We start from the raw sequence: 15173 nt of genomic DNA on the forward strand, positions 1-15173 counted from the left end.
GAACATTGGTCAGAGCCCCAGAATAGATTTACCTGACTCAGACAGGGTGCTACACTCCACGCTGGTTAAACAAGGAGTGAAGGAGTGTCACCCAGGTATCACCTGGTGACAGATATGTGGGTGGGTGACTTCTTGTCCAGAGAGCAGGTCAAAAAATAAATCATTGCTCAAATATATGCTGTTTGAAGCCTCTCAAACTTCAATCCAACTTTTCTTGCATTATCAGTCTTTGAATTCAAACTAGTTTTGCCAGACTAATTATATTTTATGTGATTGAGGGGGAAAAATAATAACTAAAACTGTGGATTGATTTATTTTCCTTATTGTCCCATCAGATTTTGCTTCACAACTTCACAGCTCTAGTGCATACACATTTAGGATTGCTGTCTCTTTTAGTAGATTGCCCTTTTATCATTATACAAAGTAGAGAAAATTAGGTTTACAGCTGTTTGTATGGGAAATAATACAATAATTAATGAACTCTGTGAAATCTTTCCTGTACAAAGTCAAGGACCCACATACTACCAGCAGGTCCGAGGCAGACCTGCTTCAGGCCCAGTTCCCGTCTGGTAACAGTTTGGCACCCAATGTGGGGCCTAAAGTCATTTTCTCTTTTTTACTCCCTTTCTAACTCATCTTTCCTATCACTTCTGATCATTGGTGACAGGTGGTGACCTGTCACCACCTGTCACCTGAGGAGTAAATCCTTCCTCAAAACTTTTTGTGCTCTTTTACTAAGCAAAGTCTATTTCATATAAGAAACAGGACAATCTGAGTTTTGGGTGTAATGATTAAAAGATTATATAAAAAGTGCAGGACCCAAACTCTCGGTCAGCCAGTGACCTATGTACTCTTGGACTTTCCACAGTGGAAGTTGTAAGCAGAATCTTCCCTTCTCAATATATTCACCTTCTCAATATATTCACAGGAAGAACACAAAGAAAATCAACATGAGTACTGCAGGGAAGGTAAGTACAGTTTTCTTTATATAATGTAGCGGTTGTGTCAACTTGTGTGTTTGTCTATTTAATAACACCTCATCATTCAACTAGTGTCTTTACTCCTAAAAGTGAGAGACTGACTTAATCTTACTTCCTCTCCTCCTTTTCTTTTGCTCCCTTTATGTGTTTTGCCTTTCCTCAGTATTTTTAGTCTTTCAATAAGCAATATATCAAGCCCTATATCAAACTTTTCAGTGAAGATATATCCCCTTCTCCAAAGACCTCACAGAGAGACAGAGTAATTGTGCAAGAGTGTGCATGTGTTTTCTACAGCAACTCGCTGAAAAACTTGTTGCTGGTGCCCCCGTCCCCCGCACCGAGAGTAACTAAGCCAGTAAGTTTAAGGGTAGGGCCCAATACTTCACATTTCTGAAGTGTGCAAATATTGACATCACTGGTCTGGGACCACACTTTCAGCACCACTGCTTTACAATAATACCCTATTTATTTTGCTAAGACTTCAAAAACTTTTTTTTTTTTTTTGTAAAATCAGCGGAGGAAGACAGGTATAAAATTTATCCTCTAAAAATGAACTGCCTTATACTACTAAAAAAAGAGAGCGTGCAAGGGTAGTAAAGGAGAGAGAGAGCAAGGAAGTGCTCCTAACCTGGCTTCCCAGAGAAGGGGACACTTAGCATGAGGGAGAAACATAGAAGAAAGAAAAATATCCCATATGAGAATCTCCAGAGTAATGTCAGAGGCCAGATGTGACTAGAAATAAGAGAAATAAGTGGAGAGACTGACATGAAGAAGATCATGGAGAGTCTTATAGGCCCTGTCAACAGGTACTGGAAAAAAAATTGGTAGCCATATCATATTTAGATAGGGTAATAGCATGGTCAGGATTATAGTTCAGATGGCAATGACATAGAGGATGGATTTGAAGGCAAAGGACGCAAGCCAGGTAAAAGGCAGGGTAAGGACCTGGACCACACAGTAGCAGCAAAAATGGAGAAGAGGGGACAGATTCCAGAAAGTTTTAGCTTGTAAAGAGATAAAAATTAAGGCTACACCCCAGGTCTCTTTCTTGGGTGAGTGAATTAGTACATCGCCACACATTGGGATAGAGAGTGGGGATGGGGGGCAGAGTGTGTATGTCTACAACCGGCAGGAAGAGATGGGGACAGGAGGAAGAAATAATGATGTGTTCGTGTTTTAATGTATTGCATTTAAGATACCTGATGGCATTCTAATAGCAGATGAATAAATGAATCAAAAGCTTAGGGACAAGTCTGTCCATAGATACAAATTGTCAAAGTCATCTACATAAAGGTAGTATCCATAAATAAGGTGAAATCCATAAATAAAGTGAGACCACACAGGAAGAAAATTTGTAGTGAGAACAGCGGTAGGCTGAAATCCAAACCCTAAGAACTATCTTGCCACCAACAACCTCTCCAACCTGAACCTGCCTGTGACCACCACCATTTGATGAACTGCTACAGTTAGATGTTCTCCATTCCCTGCTCCATAGCATATCTCTCTGCCTCAAAACTGATCCTTGCCCACACCTGGGATCACAAATAACCCCCACACTGCAATTCCATTCCTACCCTAAAGCAGCCACTGGACAACTTAATTCATGGGAAGGTCAAAAGTGTAACATCTATCCTCTTGATTGTGAGCATTATGTAAATATAATTAATATTGCAAAACTTATCTGAATGACAAGACTAATAGTGCAAGAAAAGTTGGACTGGTGTCCAAGAGGGTACACAGAGAATATATATAAGCAATGAATTTTTTTTCCTTTTTGGTTTGAGTGTTGAAGAACTGGACAAAACCTTCTAATAGTCCGTAATACAAGGATCCATCTCCCAAGCCTAAGCAGTTTCCCTCTCTCCCTCATATTCTCTTTCCTAGGTTATCAAATGCAGGGCAGCCATACTCTGGAAGCCTGATACACCATTTTCCATTGAGGAGATAGAAGTGGCCCCACCAAAGGCAAAGGAAGTTCGCATAAAGGTAAAAAAAAATAAGCAAACAAACAAAAAACAAAAACAAAAAAAAAAACACATTTCCACAACAAGAATCAAATTCAGAAAGAAAACTGCATACTCTTCTATTCTTTTTTCAGGAAACACTTCCGTCTGTCTAAATCCAGCCAGAGAAAGAGTTAGAGAGATATGGCAAAGGCTAAATGCCCAGAGGAGACTAATTCACAGCTGTAGTACTAAATATGAATTAAAAGAAGTTTCTACCCCAAATTATATTTTTATCTCTAGTTTTTAAATTTATTTATGATATTTATTCTTCATGATATTTAAGTTATCTTGAAATATGATATATGAAAAATTTGTTTCATTACAGATAAGTCAAGTCTAAATCCTAGAAAGTCAGGCTAGGAATACCTGTTATTTTAGAGATAAGAAGTAAAATCCCCTGAGGTCTAGTGACTGCTCACACAGCTAAGAAGAGTAAAAACAATTTGTGTCAACCTTGGTTACCCATTTGGAAGCACTTGGGATCTTTGAAAAATGCTGATACCTGAGCCCCACCCACAGGCATTCTGAATTTGTGATTCAATTGGTCTGGGATGCAGTCTGGTCGTGAGAGTTTTAAAATCTCCCTCAGGTGATTCTAACGGGGACCACCAGACTAGAACAGTGTTCACCTGACTTCTACTCCAGCGTCCTTTCATTGTTATTAACTTTAGTAATGATGAATAAGTACTGTTTGTGATGGATTATAAAGAGATAGTCATTTTCCACTTTAGCTTACCTGTGCAATCCATGCCCTCCCTCCTCTCCGCAATTTCTCAGACTGCGTCCCATGCAGACTGCACAGGAGGCCACTTGGTTATCTGCATTTGCCCTTCCCCAAAGGTCCCCACTCGTGCAGCCAGATTTAGACACTGACTCAAAGGTATGCAGCCATTACCTGACAAGCTGCAAATGTGAATCTCTCACCCTTGAATTTCAACAAGATACAGAGCCTGAGTAGAGCAGGAAATGGTGAATACTGGAAAGGCTGGATGGACTCAGAGCTGCTAGCCTTGTTTAACCATACAATCATGAGAAATAAGAAAAAGCATGTCCTTAGAAAATAACAGGAAAATTCAGCTATGCACATGTTGAATCAGAGCACTGAGAGGAAGACAAAGTCTACTTGATGGATTTCTAGATGCAGGAAACCTGACTGCACTTCCTACAGTTGAGTTGTAAGCAATTTTATAGTATTCTTCGAATAACCACCCCCCCGCCTTTTACATAAACAAATTTCAAAACATTTCAATTCTTTTTTTAATCCTCACCTGAGGACATTTTTGTTTTTCACTGCTTTTAAAGAGACAGGAATGGAAAGAGGAAGGGAGAGAGAGAGAAACATCAATGCAAGAGAGAACCATCAATTAATCCATTCGGGACTGGAGCCCGGACCAGGGATTGTAAGCATCTGAACCAGATATTGCCCATGCCCAAACTGGTGATCAAACCCACAACAGAGGCATGTGCCCTGAATGGAATCTAACCTGTGACCTTTGCAAGGTGACACACACTCAACTGAGCCTCAGCAGTCAGGGCAGATTTCACCCTTGTTACCCACTGCTCTAGAGTGCCTCCATTTTCAACTGCCTGGCTGATTTACAACAAAAGTACAATTACAATTTGTACCAATAACACAACTATAAAGCACTTGTATAAAATAAATTAAGGCTTCAATTATAATAGGCGATAGTAATACCTTTTTTCTTCCTGTGTTCCAATTCCTTCATTACTATAATGGGTCTTTCTCCTCCACATGCCCACCAACAAGCTCCAATGAAGAACAAAGTAAAATTTTTGATGTCACACTGGTTTTACAATTGTCTCTTCTGAACCTATTCTGATATCTCAGTAAGTTTTAAAATCATTATTTTGATTTTGAAATTAACTAATGAAAAATATTGCATTGTTTTAAACAAATTATTGACACTTATCTAGAAATAAAACTAATAAATGCATTAGTATTAATGCAGCATGTCAAACTAGCAAAAAGATTGAAAACATTAACAATTCTCAAACACCTCTAGCTGAGACAGAGAAAACTGTATTACTCTTTGCCTTCCATACAGATCGTGGCCACAGGGCTCTGTGGTACAGAGATGAAAATGTTGGGGGGTAATACCTGTTATCCCATCATTCTTGGCCATGAAGGAGCTGGAATAGTCGAGAGTGTGGGAGAAGGAGTGAGCACAGTGAAAACAGGTATGAATTGGCACCTGGAGTTAGGAAATAGCAGTAACTTGGAACCTACATCAGGAAAACTTAAGATAAAGTGAAATAAAAGGCTAACTATTGTGTACTTCTTAGAAAAGGAATAATTATACATGGAATAAAAATACTAAATGTATTACATTCTTTGCATTTATATTTTGATATTAATAGGAATGAGAAATAGAATGTACTGAAACAGAATGGGAAATTGTAATTAAGAGAAAAATTTACAAAAAAGAGGTAAACTGTTCAAATGAAGCATAGGATAAATAGTCAAACACATTAATGGAACCAGCTACAGAAGGAGCCTATAACTCCTTCTGTACAAATATACATATAGGAATTGAGTGCAGGATTAGGTTTGCCTTTCAAACTTGAGGAGGAAAACGATTATTCAATAAATGACATTGAAACAACTAGTCATCCACAGAAAGAAATTAAGTTGCTTTTGCATTCTCTATATTAAAAAATAATGCTATATGAATCCAAGAATTAAATGTGAAAAATGAAACCATAATAGTGCTATAAAAACCATAGGAGAATATTATATTATTTCACAGGAGGGAAGAATTTTTGTAATAGTTTATTTTTCATTGTATTTTTCTATTACCATTAATCCTCCTCATACCCTCTTTCACCTCTACCTCTCTCCCTCCCCCCGCAATCACTGCACTGTTGTTTGTGTCCGTGGGTTATTTTTCTTCTTCACTTAATACTTCTACCTCCTTCCGCCCATTAATCCCCACCAGAGCTGTCAGCCTTCTCTCTATTTTGTCTCTTAGTTCAGTGTGTTCATCTGAGTTCACATATGAGTGAAATCATATGGTACTTGCCTTTCTCTGACTGGCTTATTTCACTTAGCATAATGATCTCCAGGTCCATCCATGTCATCACAAAGGGTAGAATTTTCTTCTTTTTTATAGCCAAGTAGTATTCTGTTGCATAATTGTACCAGAGCTATTTTCTCCACTCATCTACTGATGGACACTTGGGCTTATTATAAATCTTGGCTATTGTAAATAATGCTGCAGTGAACATAGTGGTGCATATATTTTTTTTAATTATGTTTTGGATTTCTTCAGATAAATTCCCAGAAGTAGAATTGCTGGCTCATGAAGCAATTCCATTTTTAATTTTTTAAGGTAACTCCATACTGCTTTCGACATTGGCCGCACCTATATACACTCCCACCAACAGTACAAAAGAGTTATGCTTTTTCCACACCCTCACCAGCACTTGTTTATTGACTTATTAAAGATAGAAGGGAAGGAAATATTAATCAATAAAAAACTCAGGAGATGTAAATAATATGTAAATTTGACTACACAGAAAGTTTTTTAAATTCTGTTTCTAAAAAATGCCCTCGCAAAATCAACAAACAAATAAGACAATGGCCAAATTTGTTTAATATATAAAAGATCCCTTAAAAACAATTTAAAAGAAAATAGCCCAGCAGAATAATGGACAAAGGGAATCCACATCTAGTTTGGAGGAGAAAAATACATACACACACACACACACACATATACATACATATGTGTGTGTGAGTATATGCAAATGTTTTTAAGCATGTATAAATGTGCCTAACCTCAAACATATTAAATAATCAAAATTTTAAATACAATGCTAAAATGCTGTTTACTTAACAGATTAGAAAAGATTTAAAAGTTTGCTAGTATATAAGGTTGACAGAGTGTAGGCAAAAAACTCCTTCATATCTTATTATTTGGAAAGTAAATTTTCACAACTTTAAATCTGGCAATATGTCATGTCACTTAACATGCGTCTATTTTGGACCTGATACTTCCAATTTCAAAAAGGTATTACATGTATATACACCCACGTTTTAGCTTTCTATTGCTGATGTCAAAAAAAAATCACTCCAAAGTTAGCAGCTTAGAACAAAACAAATTTATTATCTCAGTTCTGTACATCACAAATCTGGGTGGGTTTTACCAGGTTCTCTGCTTAGGGTCTCATACAGTCAAAATCAAGGTATTGGCTACCTGGGTCCCTATCTGGAGACACTAGAGAATCCAATTCTTTGAGGTTATAGGACTGACCACCTGTCAGCTGGGCCTGCACTCAGCTCCTTGAAGCTGCTCACATTTCTTCCTGTGTGGCCACTTCACCCACTTCCAGCCTCAAAGCAACAATGACACATGGAATCCTTCCCATGCTTTTGAATTGTGTTGTCTTTCTCCTCTGCTCTCCTCGTCTCCTTTCAAGGGCTCATTTGATTGCAATTGGTCTGCCAGAATAACCCAGGATACTCCCTATTTTAATGTCAACTGATTAGTAACTGTACATCTGCAAAGCCTCTCTGTCTGTGTAACATATTCACAGGCATGATAACAACATATTCCATTTCTGGGGATGAGGATAGGACCATTTTAGAAATTCTGCCTACCGTAGCCCATGTGTGCACAAAACATTCATGCATTGTTATCTCCCATGTCAGGAAAAAACAAAACAAAACCAAAATTTTAAGACAGGAATATGAACACCTATATGCCAACAAATTGAAAAACCTGGATTAAATGGATAAATTCCTAGATCCACATGATCCTATCAATAGATACAGAAAAAGTGTTTGATAAAATCCAGCACCCATTTACAATAAAAGCTCTCAGCAAAGAAGGAATAGTGGGAACACACCTCAATGTAATAAAGGCCATATATAACAAACCAACTGCCAACATCATACTCGATAGGCAAAATAGACAAATGCATCCTTTAAGATCAGGAACAAGACAGGGATGTCTGCTTTCACCACTCTTATTCATATAATACTGGAAGTCCTAGCCACAGCAATCAGACAAGAAGAAAAGTCATCCAAATTGGAAAGGATGGAGTGAAACTCTTTTTTCGCAGATGATGAGATACTGTATATAGAGAATCCTAAATATTCCACAAAGAAAACTATAAGAACTGATTGATGAATTCAGTAAAGTAACGTGATACAAAATTAATATCCAGAAACCAGATGCATTTTTATATGCCAATAATGAGCTATCAAAAAAAGGGAAATTAAGAAAACAATCCCACTCACAATTGCTTCAAAAAGAATAAAATACCTAGGGATAAATTTAGCCAAGGATGTAAAAAACCTGTACTTGGAAAATTATAAGACACTGAGAAAGATATTGAAGCAAATACAAATAAGCAGAAGCATATACCATGTTCATGGGTAGGAAGAATTAATATTATTAAAATGTCCATACTACCCAAAGCAATCTATAGACTCAACCCAATTCCCAGCAAGATACTAATGATGTACTTCACAGAACTAAAACAAATATCCAAAAAAATCGATCTGAAACCACAAAAGACCCTGAATAGCAACAATCTTTACAAAGAAGAACAAATTTGGAGAAATCACACTACCTAATTTCAAAATATACTATAAGTCCATAGTAATCAAACAGCATGGCTCTGGCATAAAAATAGACATATAGATGAAAGAAACAGGAGAGAGAGCCCAGAAAAAAACCTCACACCTTTATACTTCACAGAGGAGGCAAAAAACATACAATGAGCTAAAGATAGTTTATTTGATAAATGCTGTTGGGAAAATTGGACAGATACATGCAGAAAAATGAAACTAGGCCATCTTCTTATACTACACACAAGAATAAATTCAAAATGGATTAAATGTTAGACTAGAAACCATAAAAATCCTAGAAGAAAACATAGGCAGTAAAATCTCAGACATGGCTCATAGGAATATTTTTTCTGATATATCTCCTCAGTCAAGGAAAACAAAAGATAAAATAAACAAATGGAACTCATAAAACCTAAAAGTTTTTGCACAGCAAAGCAAACCATCAACAAAATGAAAAGACAACTCATTGAGCAGGAGAACATATTCACCAGATATATCATCAGATATATCTGATAAAAAGTTAATTCCAAAATTTATAAACAACTTGTAAAAATCAACACTAAAAAACAATCCAATTAAAATATGGGCAAAGAACCTTAATAGGCACTTCTTCAGAGGACACACAGATGGCCAATAGACACATGAAAAGATGCTCAACATCAATGATTATCAGAGAAATGCAAATCAAAACCACAATGAGGTATTACCTCATATGTGTCAAAATGGCTATTATTAATAAATCAACAAACAAGGGCTGATGTGGATGTGGCAAAAAGGGAATCCTTGTGCACTGTTGGTGGGAATGCAGATTGGTGTGGCCACTGTGGAAAGCTGTATGGAGTTACCTCACAAAATTAAAAATGGATCTGCCTTGTGACCCAGCAATTCCACTTCTGGAAATTTATCCGCAGAAACCCAAAACGTAATTCAAAGAATACATGCACCTCTATGTTCATTGCAGCATTATTTACAATAGCTAAGATTTGGAAGCAGCCCACGTGTCCATCAGCAGATGAGTGGAGAAAATGGCTATGGTACATTTACTGCAATGGAATACTACTTAGCCGTAAAAAGGAGAAAATTATATCCTTTGCCTCATCATGTATGGGCATGGAGAACATTATGCTAAGTGAAGTAAGCCAGTCGGAGAAAGACAAGTACCATGATTTCACTCATATGTGGAATCTAATGAACAAACTGAACTATCAAGCAAAATAGAGTCAGAGTCATAGAGAGCAGGCTGACAGCCCTGGGGGGTAAGGGTGTGGAGGGATCGAGCAAATCAGAAGAAGGACTCATGGACACAGACAATGGTGTGGTGGCTGGGAAAGCATGGAGGTGTAAGAGGGTATGGGAAGATAACTGGTCATGGAAAAAAAATACAATAAAAAATGAAACATTTAAAAAAATTGTAGTGAAGAAAAAGACAGGAAATAACCTAAATGTCTATAAATGTCCAGGAGACCAGGTAAATTAATTATGATTTATCTATACCATGGAATACTACATAAATATTAAATAAAATGATAGCAGGCTATATGTACTAAAATGAGAAATGACCAAGATATATTGTTAAGTAAAATACCAAGGCCTACTACAGGGTAAATAGTATGCTAGCCTTTGTACTTTTTTTTTTTAATTGTTGTTGTTAAGTTACAGGTGTCTCACCTTTTTCCCCATTGCTCTCCCCTGCCCCATCCCCCACCCTACTCCCACAGTCTATCCCTAACACTGTCTGTGCCCATGAGTCCTCTACTCATGTTCCTTGACACACCCCTTCCCCTTCTTTCCCCTGTTATCCCCCTCCCCCTTCCCCTCTAGCCGTTCTATTTTTAAAGCTGTTATATCTCTGAAAGATACCATGGACACTGAGAAGGTAAGTGTCTCTGGGGTGTGGAAAAGATAACCGGAGACTGAGGGGCTAATTTTCATGTTTGCACAGTTCTTACCATATGTCTATATTACTTTTTAAAAACCAAAAATAAATTTTAAAATGAACCTAAATTCTACAAAGGTTTTTAACTAAAACTAAGAAAGAAGTTGCTCTAGTTTACAGAGATAGACAAGGGGCAGGGGCAGTCACAAATTCCATCATAGGCTTTGAACATTACTACAGAAATCTACCTATCTGTGGTCTCCATGGCCAAGGAGGAAAGAACTAATGTAAAATACACAGCACACAGCATATAGACAATCCTTTCTCCCTAATCCAGAAGCTTATAGTGTGAACATGTGGCATCCATACTATTTCCTCGCAGAAGTTACTGTGGAAAATGAAAGAAAAGATTTGGCTTAATGGCTATATAACAAAATCATCTGAAGCTTCAAAAGGAACTTACAAAGGAGCTGAATCTGGGGCCAGCTCCTTGGAATTCAACAGCGGAGCCCAGGGCTAGACACAGATGCCAGAGACATCCCTTCATTCTGGACATATTTCATATTCTCCATAGTATCAACACAGTTAAACGTGGAAATTACTCTCAGCAATCCTGTTTTCTTGGGTGCCTGAATATTTAGGTCTCAAGACACAGTTTTCTCTTTACTTCAAAAGATAACACCTCATTAAATGATTTTTTTTTCTCTTAGGTGATAAAGTTATCACACTCTTTCTACCACAGTGTGGAGAATGTGCCTCTTGCCTTAATCCTGAGGGCAATTGTTGTATACAACTCAAGTAAGTTTTTCCTTATATTTTCTTTTTGAAAAATTAATTCACTGTCCTTGTCAGGAATCTAAGCTTTCTAATTCAAAATAAAAATTTTGTTTGTTTTTTGATCTATAAAAGACAGGCATACACCAACCTGATGTCTGATGGTACCAGTAGGTTTACCTGCAAGGGAAAATCAATATATCACTTTGCAAATACAAGCACCTTCTCTGAATACACAGTGATAAGAGAAATCTCAGTTGCCAAGGTTGATAACGTTGCTCCTCTAGAGAAAATCTGCCTAATTAGCTGTGGTTTTTCCACTGGGTATGGTGCTGCAATCAACACTGCCAAGGTGAGAAGCATTTATAACATCTATAAATGAAATTCTTGGGATACGGTTTTGAAAAGCCTTGTTTATCTGGACCATACCTGATCATCCTGATCATACAACTTAAGGAAGGATCACAAACCTGCCTCTGAACATCTTTGAGTTCTGTACTATCTGTCTAGTCTTCCCATACTCCCTTCAAAATCATTCCCATTCCCTTAGTCAATAGTAAATGACAAGTTATGTCTGAATGCCATTCACAAGTGTGCTTTTATGTGCTCAGGTGACCCCAGGCTCCACCTGCGCAGTGTTTGGCCTTGGAGGAGTCGGCCTGTCTGTGGTCATGGGCTGTAAAGCAGCTGGAGCTGCTAGGATCATTGGGGTGGACATCAACAAAGACAAATTTGAGAAGGCAAAGGAAGTGGGTGCCACTGAGTGCATCAGCCCACAGGACTTCAAGAAACCCATCCAGGAAGTTTTAGTTGACATGACAGGTGCTGGTGTGGAATTTTGCTTTGAGGTCATTGGAAAACCAGAAATAGTGGTATGTGATCCTCTGCAATGAAAACTACCAATTTTTTTGCCAATCATCACCGTAGATCTTAATTAAGTGAAAGTTCTAAAATTTTTTCCACATTCCTCTATTTCATTTTCTTGTGCCCCATGACATCCCACCTGATACCCTCTGTCCACTCCTACAAACCTATTTATTGTGCCAGACATTGAACTCCCATACTAAGGTTTCTTCTCCCTCTGCTCCATCATGCCATTCCCTCAAATAAGCAGACAACCTCTCATTGGCAGGACGGGAAGGCTTTGTAAAGAAGTCTCACGGGATTATTTCATAACAAGCCGAAGCTCAGTAATTAATTTCCAAGCCAGAAGATTTAGTCAGGATAAGGACAATATTGGATTAATGACCCCATAAGCAATGAGCTTTGCACTTTCAGCGAAGTCTTTCAGGTTGGGTCTGCGTTAAGCTTCCAAGTTAAATATTTACCATTCTTGATGAAATAGATTCATTTCAAAAATAAATTAATACCCTGACCAGTGTGGCTTATTTGGTTGGGCATCATACCACAAGGCAAAAGGTCACCAGCTGGATTCCTGGTCGAGGCACATACCTGGATTGTGGGTTCAGTCCTCAGTCAGAGCACATATGAGAGGCAATGGATTGATGTTTCTCTCTCACATCTATGTTTCTCTTTATCTCTTTCCCTCTCTCTCTCAATAAGTAAATAAAATAATAAAATTATTTTAAAAAACTAAATTAAAAACTTTAACCAGAAATAAATAAATAATAATGAAAAAAGTTGTTGCTTCTCTGGCTAAACATGGTCTATATAAGAGAATATAAATGAAGAAGGAGTTATTTCACAATTTGAGACTTGCTTTCTTACGGGATTTGTAGAAACAATGTATTATTGGGTTACATGGCTCTGTCTCTAGTCAGTTGTATGAAAACCCAAGAACTGACTCTTCCAGTCTAGGTCCTTTCTTCAGCTTACAAAATATTTTCATTCCTCACTACACATAAATTTCCTCTTCTCTTAAAAGATACAGGAAAACCTTTCTCACAATCTCCCATAGTTAGTCTGGCTCTGAGAAAGCCTTCAAAAATAACTAATGGAAACAGTGGTTTATCACTTTGCTAATACATGACAATATACAAATATCCAATTATACTTTTTGATGTCTAAAATAACATGTCAACTGTAACCACCAGCATCAGTAATGGCTCTTATAAAAATCAGTAGTAGCTGTAGTAGTAGCAGCAGTATTACTACAATGGATTCCTTTAGTATTTTCATTTTTTTAATTTCCTTCTATTGAGCCTAAAATGCCAGTTACTATAAATATAAATGCTTGGCAGTATACATGTCTAATTTATGTGTCAGCGTATCCTTATAAGAGAAATGTTATTTCAAATGTGGACAGAGAGCACCAGAAAAGGTCACAGACCATTCAGCAGTCAAGGTGAGATTTAGATAGTTGGTCTCTACCTCTGAAACACATCTCTTAACACCTGTGTTGTCTTGCATTGCTTTACAACAGGCAGCTGCACTGGCCTCCTGCCATGAGAACCATGGGGTCTGCGTGATTGTTGGTTTCTTGACTTATGGTGTCCAACTCAACATTGATGGCTCCTTGTTCTTCTCAGGACGTACTTTGAAGGGATCTGTTTTTGGAGGTATGGATGAAGCAGGGAAGACTGTAAATCCGTGGGGGTTTGGAGGTGGGGTGATAGAGAATTGTATCATAAATGCTTGAGAAGGCACATAGAGCAAGAGATTTAGACTACACTTTTTGTTTCAATGCATAAGTATCCAAGATAAGGGATATGGATATTGGATGTCTACAGTTGCTTCCTGGTAAGCTTTTTCTCATACAAAGGGAGAAAAGAGACTTTTAAAGATTGATTGGTAAAGAAACCAGAGCCCAAAGTTTAATGCAAATTAAAAAATTGAAAAAGTGAAGCAAATTTATGATCAGTAACTATATTTTCCTTGGGTTATTATACCCACCATCTGGGGTTCTTTGGAGAATACAAGCATATTGAACCATCAGTAGTCATTGTTCAACAATGTAAATGTTGTCTGAAACAAATGAGCTGGCGCTATACCAACTCAAAGATAGTAAACATAATGGATTCATGATTTAAATAATACTACTGATAAAAAGCAAATGAACAGACTGCCAACCATACGGCCTGCGAGGGAGTGCACAGAGGGGCAAGGGCAGGCGTAAACTGACCTACCCACCGCGATTGCGGAGCAGCCCACAATCCTTCGATTGAGGAGGAAAAATAAGTAGAGCTGCCCAGAGTCCCTGGAGGAGAGACCAGAAACAGGATTAACCGGAGAGTCCTAGAGCTGATTTCCTCCCATTTCCCTAGTCCCCATTTGGCGAGGGCAAGCAACGCACCCAAAGAGCCAAAAGCGGGGAAAACACACAATAGAAGACCCTAAACTGACCAGTGCCGCGAAGCTCGCGTGTCAGGGAGGCCAGATGAGTACGGGAGGTCGCGAATAAGCCCCCTGGTCTGGGGCAAGCACATGCGAGCCCAGGCAGGTGGGGGACCCTGCCGCGCTGGGAACACGCTCAAGGAGCCCGCGTGAGAGCGCAGAAAGATCCCAAAAAATAGCCCAACCCTGACCGAAGGGGTCACAGAGCTGCTCCAAGCAGGAGTCAGACACAGGCATTAGACTCCTGAAAGACTCAAACAAATAACCCAAGACCCTATAGGGTCAACAACTGATATCATCAGAGGCAAGCCCAGAAAGAAAAGTAAAGGACAAAAATACTTAACAGACTCTCACAAAAATGGGAAGAAAAAGAAGTTCCCCCCAAATGAGTGGAAAAGGGGACTCCCCACAGACAGAGCTAAATGAAATAGAGGCAAGGGAATTATCAGATATGGAATTCAAAACAATGGTTCTAAGGAAGCTCAATGAGCTCAGCCAGCTCAAAGAGAACTATGAGAAACTGCAGAGAAACTATCAGGATCTTACAGCAAACTACATCAGCCTGGAAAAGGACATAGAAACTATCAAGAAGACACAAGAGGATATGAAGAATACCATTTCGGAATTGAAGAACACAGTAGAAGGAATCT

The 15173-nt window shown here is 38.3% G+C and overlaps 1 protein-coding gene across 2 annotated transcripts in view; it reads left to right on the top strand.

Annotated features, from left to right (window-relative positions):
* Positions 1-742: 742 nt before the first annotated feature.
* Positions 743-15173, top strand: part of ADH6 (alcohol dehydrogenase 6 (class V)) — a 60659-nt gene continuing 46228 nt past the window's right edge. Inside the window, exons 1-7 of one of the 2 annotated variants that reach the window (XM_054591699.1) lie at positions 773-968; positions 2865-2966; positions 5053-5185; positions 11166-11253; positions 11365-11581; positions 11841-12101; positions 13613-13748. In XM_054591699.1, coding sequence (XP_054447674.1) covers positions 846-968; positions 2865-2966; positions 5053-5185; positions 11166-11253; positions 11365-11581; positions 11841-12101; positions 13613-13748 — 1060 coding nt within the window. In that variant the 5' untranslated portion in view covers positions 773-845. Of the gene's footprint in view, positions 969-2864; positions 2967-5052; positions 5186-11165; positions 11254-11364; positions 11582-11840; positions 12102-13612; positions 13749-15173 lie in introns of both variants that reach the window. The other variant, XM_054591700.1, reaches the window with a different exon arrangement.

This window comes from Pteronotus mesoamericanus, unplaced genomic scaffold (assembly GCF_021234165.1).
Source record: "Pteronotus mesoamericanus isolate MK-2021 breed Mesoamerican mustached bat unplaced genomic scaffold, CSHL_Meso_final scaffold_232, whole genome shotgun sequence".
NCBI classification, from domain to species: Eukaryota; Metazoa; Chordata; class Mammalia; order Chiroptera; family Mormoopidae; genus Pteronotus; species Pteronotus mesoamericanus.